The 9112-nt window shown below is 34.4% G+C and overlaps 1 protein-coding gene across 4 annotated transcripts in view; it reads right to left on the bottom strand.

Moving 5' to 3' along the window:
• Positions 1-2117: 2117 nt before the first annotated feature.
• LOC124721223 (ATP-citrate synthase) overlaps positions 2118-9112 on the bottom strand; it is a 173300-nt gene continuing 166305 nt past the window's right edge. For all 4 annotated transcript variants that reach the window (XM_047246077.1, XM_047246078.1, XM_047246076.1 and 1 more), the window contains exons 19-21: positions 7333-7529; positions 7151-7227; positions 2118-2747 (exon numbers count right to left, since the gene is read on the bottom strand). In XM_047246077.1, the coding sequence (XP_047102033.1) occupies positions 2656-2747; positions 7151-7227; positions 7333-7529 (366 nt within the window). In that variant the 3' untranslated portion in view covers positions 2118-2655. The remainder of the gene's footprint in view (positions 2748-7150; positions 7228-7332; positions 7530-9112) is intronic.

Here is a 9112-nt window from a genome sequence, read left to right as displayed (position 1 = left end):
CAAAAAATCACCATCTTCTCAGCCAATTTGTAGATTATTCGAAAATAGTAGGTGAATGAAATTTTATATTCCACATCCTTGTGCTACCAAGCTGATGAGTTTTAAGTTTCATGTTCAGCATGCATTTACTTTACGAAATATCAGAATCTGAAGTTTGCATTTTCGTATATTTTCACACCCAACTTTGATTCAAATTATCTAGCATTGTTAGCCACTGTTGGATAATCAAACACACTTTGTTTTACTGCTCAAACCATGCTCTTTCTAAATAGCTCAGTTTGAAGAATTTTATAGATCACAGTTTTTTTGCAAACTCAGGTTGAAAATACCGCATTTCGACCTTTTTACAAAATCTTCCATTTTGCACTTAATTTATGCAGTATTGAAAAGTGGTATGTAAATGAAACTTTATATTTGAGAATCTTGTGCTTTTAGGTTAGTACAAGCAAAATTTCACATTCATCATACCTTTAGTCTCTGAGATATAAGAAGCCAACCTTTGACGCTTTTCTGGGCAACTTTGCATAAACTTCTTTGGTTGAATATGATTTGTAAAATTCTTTTCATTGTTATTCTTAGGAGAATGCACAAAATTATACAAGCCAGCCAAGTTTCATTTCTTTCAACGAACTACTGCCCAAGATACAATAGCTTAAAAATCGCAAGGAAACCCATGCTCACTCTGTGCAAAGTTGCACATGAATTCAAACAAATGACTATATTTTGGTCAGTATTGCTTCGACGAACGTTAAACTTTACTAATGTTCATTGAGAATATGTGCAAATGTCTGAATAAATTTCATCAAAATCTGAGGTGATCAAGCAGGGAGGTCTAAGTGAGTTGACATGGAATGACCCATACAGTCCCAGTCTCTCCTTGTGCGATTTTCATATTTTTGGATCCCTGAAAAAAGATGAAGTAGTCCACGTTCGGTACAATCACGGTTCTCTAGACAATCACAAATGTTCATCTTACAGTCTCTTATCAAGACACTTCCCATTCCATTCAAGTGCTCTTTCAAGTCTTACACCGTCTCTCAGAAAATTACTATGTCATCAGCAAACCTCAAATTTTCTGGATTATTTGCTGTCTGAATTGTTCCATTTTTGGCCTATCTCTTCTAGTGCTTCTTCACACTCCTTGTTCCACCATGTCTTCTTTTTATTCTTAACCAATCCTAATGTTTTTGGTGATGCTTTAGTACTTTGTACCTATACTTCATGTACTCACCTTTTCAGTCGTCTTCGTCTCCATTCCTTCTCTACATTTTTCTGTGTTTTCGAGTATAATGTTGACTTAACTGAAGTTTTATCTGGTTACTTTCTGCATTTTCTTTTTTGTTTTGGATGCGAGAAATATTGTTTTAGCTTCAGAGAGGTAATGATCTGAATCAAATTTCTCATTTCCGGTAACTGTAACATTCATCATTTCCTTGATATGACTTTCGCATACGGAAATGTGATCTAGTTGAAATTCACCGAGATTTGGATTTGGAGATACCAAAGTTCTGGATTTTCTTAGTAGATGGTGAAAATGTGTGGTCGTCAGTTTTAAGTGGACTATTTTGCACATATTAATCAATCTTTCACCATTTCTGTTTGCTCACAAGTACACTGGATATTCGCCTACAATATTCTTAAATTTCTTTTCTCTTCAAACTTGTGCATTGAAGTCATCGAGAAGTATTTGAGCACTGTTTATAGGTAGGTTGGAGATTTAAAAGGTCCCAAAATTGACTTACTTTCTGCAGATTTCTTCTTTTGTCTTAATGTTTATGTGTATGGTCATTAATAACATTATAGCTTTTATTATTGCACTTTCTTTTAAACATGGACAGTCTTTCTGATTTTGACTTAAAACCTGTTAGACTATCTGTAGTATTGTAGCTTAAGACTATCTGTAGTATTGTAGCTTATCGACACTGCCACAGCCAGTGCCTCAATGAAGATCTCTGCGGGTGCCATGAGTCGTGCCAATGAAATATCTCCTGACTGACAACCAATAAAGACTGCACACGTGCCCCCCCCCCCCCCCCCCACACACACACACGAGAGAGAGATGCATCTACCAGGTATCACTGCATGCGGATTAATAATTCATAAATAGTAATCAGGGATAAGATTCACTTAAAAGTCTATATTTTCCATAACTTGTGTCAAATTTGACACAGTCATACACGAACAACATATATAAACATATATAAATTAAACTTTTACAATTAAAAACATATACACAACAAAACAGTAAAATGGAATTACAATTTTAAGTCACTTTTCTTTGGAGGAAGGCTATTGCGCTCCCTCAACTGCTACATACTAAGACAGTTGTACTATCTTTATATAATGCAATCAGCATAAATGCTTGATACTGAAGTGTAGTGTGCACAGAATACGCTTATAACAGTTCTTTGAAATGCAACAACCATGGAAGATGATTTTTAATTATATAGGATGAACCTCACACAAATTATTTTGTTGATGTAATAATAATAATAAATGTAACGTAAAGTCTTTTGTTGCTGCTGTAATAATAAATGTAATGCAAATTCTGTTGTTGCATTATTAAAATGAAATGTCCTCAGAGTGATCTCTGCTACATGGCATCAATTTGTAATGTTATATCAATTATACTGCTCCGGCAAAATATGTATTATATCAATTGTACTGCTCTGGCAAAATATATGAAATGTCATCCCATGGATGACGATACAGTCCCTGCTTCAGACGTTTCTGGTCCATATAGTGACCTGGGAAAAAGAAAATTAATTTATCATTTCATGAAATCAGCACAGCTATATTAACAGCAAACAGTTATATTCCACAATAATTCTATTACAACAGTACGGAAAATAATATTTTATGCACATGTAGGCCAAGTGGTATAATTAAGGCTAATGTTTTCACTTGGAAAGTCTACATTCCTGTGCAAAAGAGTGGTTCACCTGTAAAGGAGATCGCATATAGGATGCTGGTGCAACCTATTCTTGAGCACTGGTCAAGTGTTTGGGAACCATACCAGGTCGAATTGAAGGAAGATGTCAAAGCAATTCAGAGGAGGGCTGCTAGATTTGTTACCAGTAGGTTCAAACAAAATGTAGGTGTCACGAAGATGCTTCGGGGACTCAAATGGGAATCCCTTGAGGGAAGGAAGTGTTCTTTTCATAAAACACTATTAAGATAATTTAGAGAACTGGCATTTGAAGCTGACTGTCAAATGATTCTACCGCCACCAACATAAATCATGTGTAAGGACCACAAAGATAAGATACAAGAAATTAGGGCTCGTATGGAGGCATACAGACAGTTGTTTTTCCCTCACTCTATTTGCAAGTAGAACAGAAGGGGATATGACAAGTAGTGGTGTTTGCAGAGTTTTGATGTAGATGTAGAAAATCTACCAAATTTGGATTCCTTGTAGGTTCCAAACTAAAGCCTTACATTCTGAAATTTGTTATTGGGCATATGCTTATTACTTTTATACATGGTAAAATTCAGTCAGTTTAGGTAATAATACTCTTGTAATATGAATGTTTGCTTTTAAGCTTCCTGCTAATATTTCTCACAGTGTGGTTGATTTCTGAAATACTTTCTCCTTTCCATGCAATTTCTACCTCAACTGTATCAACATTCATGATATCACTGTGTTTACAGCACACTATTAATTCTGCAAGTTGATCAATACATTATTTATTTAATTTTCACTGAACAGTTATGATTTCAGCAGCAAGGTTTGAACAGTTCTCTCTCAATCTATTAGGCAGGTTCAGATGTACTTACAGCAAATTCCTGCAAACCCTTCAGAATATAAGAGGAAAAAATCTTTTAAATATTCCATTCTCACTGCTTACTGACAGCTACAATTTTCTTATAGCAAGAAGTAATTTCTAGTTAGTAATAAATCAATATTCAGGATAGGTATCATGATGAAAAATCTTTGTTGATTAAGTGTAGGCATTACTGCATGATTTCCTTTCTTTTCTTTTTTCTTTATTGATTTCAGTTAAGAGCAATTAGAAAAGTCTGTCTCTATTGAAACAAAACTTCATTCACCTGATGAACTACTGAGCTTTAATAGGCTATTGTATGATTTCCTTTCTTTTTCCTTTACCCTTTTCAGTTACGAGCAGCTTGAAAAATCTGCCTCTATTCAACAAAACTCCACTTGACATACTACTGAGGTTTAACATTAATCTCAGGGGCTAATTACAACAAAGAGTTTCACTGTATATCATTCATTTGCTCAGTAAACACACCACTCAGTTTAAGGTTTGATAGTTTTTTATATCAATGCACGTAACAATGGCCACTTCACTAGCTTTCCCTCTTAAACTTTTCTCTTCCTTTGTCTAGTTTTCTCATAAAATTCCTCTGTCTTTACTGATTTTACTGTGTTTTCTCTATCAGATTTCTATGCACAATAAAATGCTTTACTGCCCTAATATGATGTTGTCATCTTATCTTTGTTTTATTAGTTCTTCGTGCACTATCTGTTCTACCATACCACTTAATATCTGTTTATTATTTTGCTCCCTGCTCTGGTGCCACTAATACTGCATTTGCTCTGTATATTGTGATTCCTCCTCCTTTCTTACACCTTTATTTTATGGCTTCATCTTTTTTTCACTTCAAATCCACCTCTTTGCCTTCAGTCATAAACTTCAATCCCCCTTTAGCCATTTACTTTTGCTTCCACCACTATAGTTTTGCTTTACCTGTATCTGTGCATTTCTACTCTTGTTGCCCAACAGCTGCTTCAACTGCTCACAGTACCTCTATTGACACGAAATTCTATAACGAATTCAGTTTATGCACTTCCTTGCTCTCTTCAGTTCCAAATTTCTCCCACCATGTCTCCTGTTTCAATTTGCCCTTAAGCTCCACTGAAGAAGGTTGAGATACAATGTTTATATGCTAGTGTATTCATCAACCACATAACCTTTTGCATTCAAGTTGCATATATGTCTTTCTCTCCTTTACTTATGTAATCCCCTCTCCTTTACTTATGTTCATTAGTTTCTTCTGCTAAATTTCAAACTACTTGACAAACTACTATCATACACACTACAGGCAGTACAAATGCATTTTCTGAGAGAGTGGGATAGTCTTTGGAGCTAATCTCTCTGGCAGTGTAATGGGGCTTGTGTTTTTGTAACATGTTGCATTTACAATTTGCACATAACGCATGTACACAATCACTGAGCTACTTTATAGCCTTTATCAAATTCTTTACATTTGTACAATGAGTAATTTTAGTTATGTTTAAAATCCACATTTCACGCTATAACCTCATACACAGGAAAAACAAGAGGGAAGTAGTTTTCAAATGGAGAGAGACTTCTAAGAGCATAGGATAAGGACATCACAGTTCCTAAGGAGACATGGGATTACTAATCCCCAAATTAGCTTCAGAGAACATAGATATGTATAAAATATAACAATAAATATTTTTGTGAAAACATGCAGATTAAGGTGACATGGGAAAATATTTCTAGTGACCATAGTTAACCCAATGGATCCAGTGCCTCAACAAATGGATCTCTGTTGAACATTTATCAACACTCTTCTCCCATTTTTTCCTTAAAAAGCAACCTTTGTCTCAAACGACAATTATTTGCCTTCAATTTATTCGTGGATTTACTGTAATACTATTTTTATTCATACCACACTGACAACAATAACAGCATAGGACAAGAGTTAGGAAAGAACTTGGCCTTTACAGTCCTAAAGGATCCATATCAAGATTTGCCTAATACAATTTGGGGTTACCTCAGAATTATTCAACCAGAAAGGAGATGAAACTCTTTGGTGGATATGAATTTCATCTCTTAAATACTGCATCATTTTGCTTAATTTTATTTCACTTTTCTTGGTAGTATTTCATTTCCACAACAGTGCTTTTGTATTGTTCTATAAATTTCGTCTTTTTCACCTTCAGAAGAAGAAATAAAAACTTTGAGGTTCGCCGATGACATTGTAATTCTGTCAGAGACAACAAAGGATTTGGAAGAGCAGTTGAACGGAATGGACAGTGTCTTGAAAGGAAGATATGAGATGAACATCAACAAAAGCAAAACGAGGATAATGGAATGTAGTCGAATTAAGTCAGGTGATGCGGAGGGAATTAGATTAGGAAATGAGACAATTAGATTAGGAAATGAGACAATTAGATTAGGAAATGAGACGCTTAAAGTAGTAAAGGAGTTTTGCTATTTGGGGAGCAAAATAACTGATGATGGTCGAAGTAGAGAGGATATAAAATGTAGACTGGCAATGCCAAGGAAAGCGTTTCTGAAGAAGAGAGGTTTGTTAACATAGAGTATAGATTTAAATATCAGGAAGTCGTTTCTGAAAGTATTTGTATGGCGTGTAGCCATGTATGGAAGTGAAACATGGACGATAAATAGTTCAGACAAGAAGAGAATAGAAGCTTTCGAAATGTGGTGCTACAGAAGAATGCTGAAGAGTAGATGGGTAGATCACATAACCAATGAGGAGGTATTGAATAGAATTGAAGAGAAGAGGAGTTTGTGACACAACTTGACAAGAAGAAGGGACCGGTTCGTAGGACATTTTCTGAGGCATCAAGGGATCACAAATTTAGCATTGGAGGGCAGTGTGGAGGGTAAAATTGTAGAGGGAGACCAAGAGATGAATACACTAAGCAGATTCAGAAGGATGTAGGTTGCAGTAGATACTGGGGGATGAAGAAGCTTGCACAGGATAGGGTAGTGTGGAGAGCTGCATCAAACCAGTCTCAGGACTGAAGACCACAACAACAACCACCTTCAGACATCCTTTCCTACACTAAATCATCATTTATGTATTTGGCTAATATTTTGATGTTTTTAACATCTCATTGTAATAAACTATCTTCCTACACATCAGTATTATTTACAATCAATTATCTGTTCACATTTAGTTATTTCTTTACGTACATGTGAACTTTAATTTTTAAACTCCTTCAACTTCTGTACCAGCATACCAAATTTCTGTGGCCACTTTCACAATCACCAAGTCACTTTCTGCTTGAATATTAGTTCTCAAAGCACTTATTGATGTACCACAATGAACATCAGTAAAAAGGAAATAAACTACTGTAGTTCTGTTTTTATTTTCTAAATGAAACAGGGTATCACTGAAGTATATTTACCTATAAATCCAATGCTTCTTCCTAGCACAAAGAGACTGTTGATTGATCCCATTTCAATATATTCCTGTGCTTCTTCCCTAAAAGTAAAACAATAGAATTATTACAGCTCTGAAGAAATTTATTTAGTTGCACCAATTATGTAATAAACAATTTTAAGACATAAAAGAAAAATTATGACTCACCTTGTGAAACTCCCACAGTGCCTCAGCATATCAACAAAGGATGTGGCTATTATACCATCTACGTTTAGTATAAGATTTGGTTTCTTTGAAGTTGTTATCTTTTCAACTTCTAATGCATACTGTGTTAGTGGTTTATTGGGAAAATGTTCCATCACAAATTCTTTAATGATTTTAACCCTCATGTCTGGATTATTAATCTGAAAATAAAAATTTACATTTTACACTGATATGCAATAATTTGCTAGCATCTTGCCTGTACAACTAGTGTGTATTTTGCTTCTTGTAATATTTCAAAATATATGTTTAAATATTTATGAAGTATAAATATAATTCAAGGGCTGGTGGTTCTGTGGGTGAATCCGTGTTTTGTAAAGTAAGGTAAAACACTATAAAGAGTGTATCTCTCATCTCACAGTAAATAATGCAGTTTTGAAACTAATTTTAAGTACAATTAGTGTTAGTTAAATTAACATAACTTTTATAAATCTGCCTACAGAAAGACAAAATTCCAACATCTTTTCACCTACACATGTTTTGCCACCCGCTATGTTAACATGAACAACTTGACTGATTTCGTATCAAAATGCATTATTATTCAATGGTGTTATTCTTCAGTCAATGCATATTTACTCAACATATGCCCACTGCATAGATAGCATTCCCAAAATTTGATAACTGAAGATTTAAAAAACATCCATATATGACAGCTATAACCTCTTCATTCTGCTCTTTAATTTTATACTTGCAAGAATCATTTTTCCAAATTTTTTAGAATATGATTTACTCTCAGGATGTCACCCATCTGCATTGTTTATTGGACATCAAACATAAATGTTTGGATTTCAAAATGGCATTATACTGAGATAATGTACATCACAAAAGACAGTGAGGACTAGATTACAAATGCTAGTGTACACACCCACAATACAAGAAGGAAGAATGAACTACGGAGCATTCCCCACCGACTGGTAATGCTAGAAAAAGGACCCCAGTACTCTGGTATCAGACTACTAAGAAGTCTGCCTAAAAACCGGCAAGATAGTGTACTTGACAATGACTTTCCAAAGAAACTTAAAGACTATCTCATTGAAATAGAGTTTTACAGTGTTACAGACTATTTATGCCATCAAATTTGTATATATTGTTATTCATTATCAATGATGTAAAAATGTAAGATAAAGGGGTAGAAAAATAAGTGATAATGAATGTTACTACTTTGACATGTCCTATATTACGCATACATTTACTGTACATCATGTAATCTTACAGGATCAAATAAAATTCAATTCAAGATATTTATACAAACTATGAGCACAAAAATTATTTACTGGTAATTTATGACCACTGATATATCTAAGGCATTTGATTGTGTCAATCATGACATTTTGTTGGAGACCTTATATATTTTGGGTTAAATTGTTTGCTGTCTGCCTGCTTCCAGTACTGTTCTTGCTCTACATTAAAGGCCTCTGGAAAGGATCAAAATCTTGAAATACTCAATTTTTACTTTTTTGCATTTTAAAATCTACAGACTTTTCCCTTTCAATTGATATATAATTTATTCAGTTTAGATGACTACATCTATTTTAAAAATATTTTTGAAATATATTCTGCATGAGGGTGACCCACTGTGGCACTGTTAAACTGCTGTCAAATGTTGTACTCCTGAGTCTCCATGATCATCATGTACATTTTAGTGATGTGAGAGAAAATAAGTGTTTCAAAACAAGTGTTGTGGGTCACCTGTGATAGTTCGATATATTTCGCTCGCTCAATTGCT

The sequence above is a fragment of the Schistocerca piceifrons genome, chromosome X (assembly GCF_021461385.2).
Source record: "Schistocerca piceifrons isolate TAMUIC-IGC-003096 chromosome X, iqSchPice1.1, whole genome shotgun sequence".
NCBI lineage: Eukaryota > Metazoa > Arthropoda > Insecta > Orthoptera > Acrididae > Schistocerca > Schistocerca piceifrons.
The sequence above is the reverse complement of the archived record's forward strand: the minus strand, read 5'-3'. Positions and strand labels throughout refer to the sequence as shown.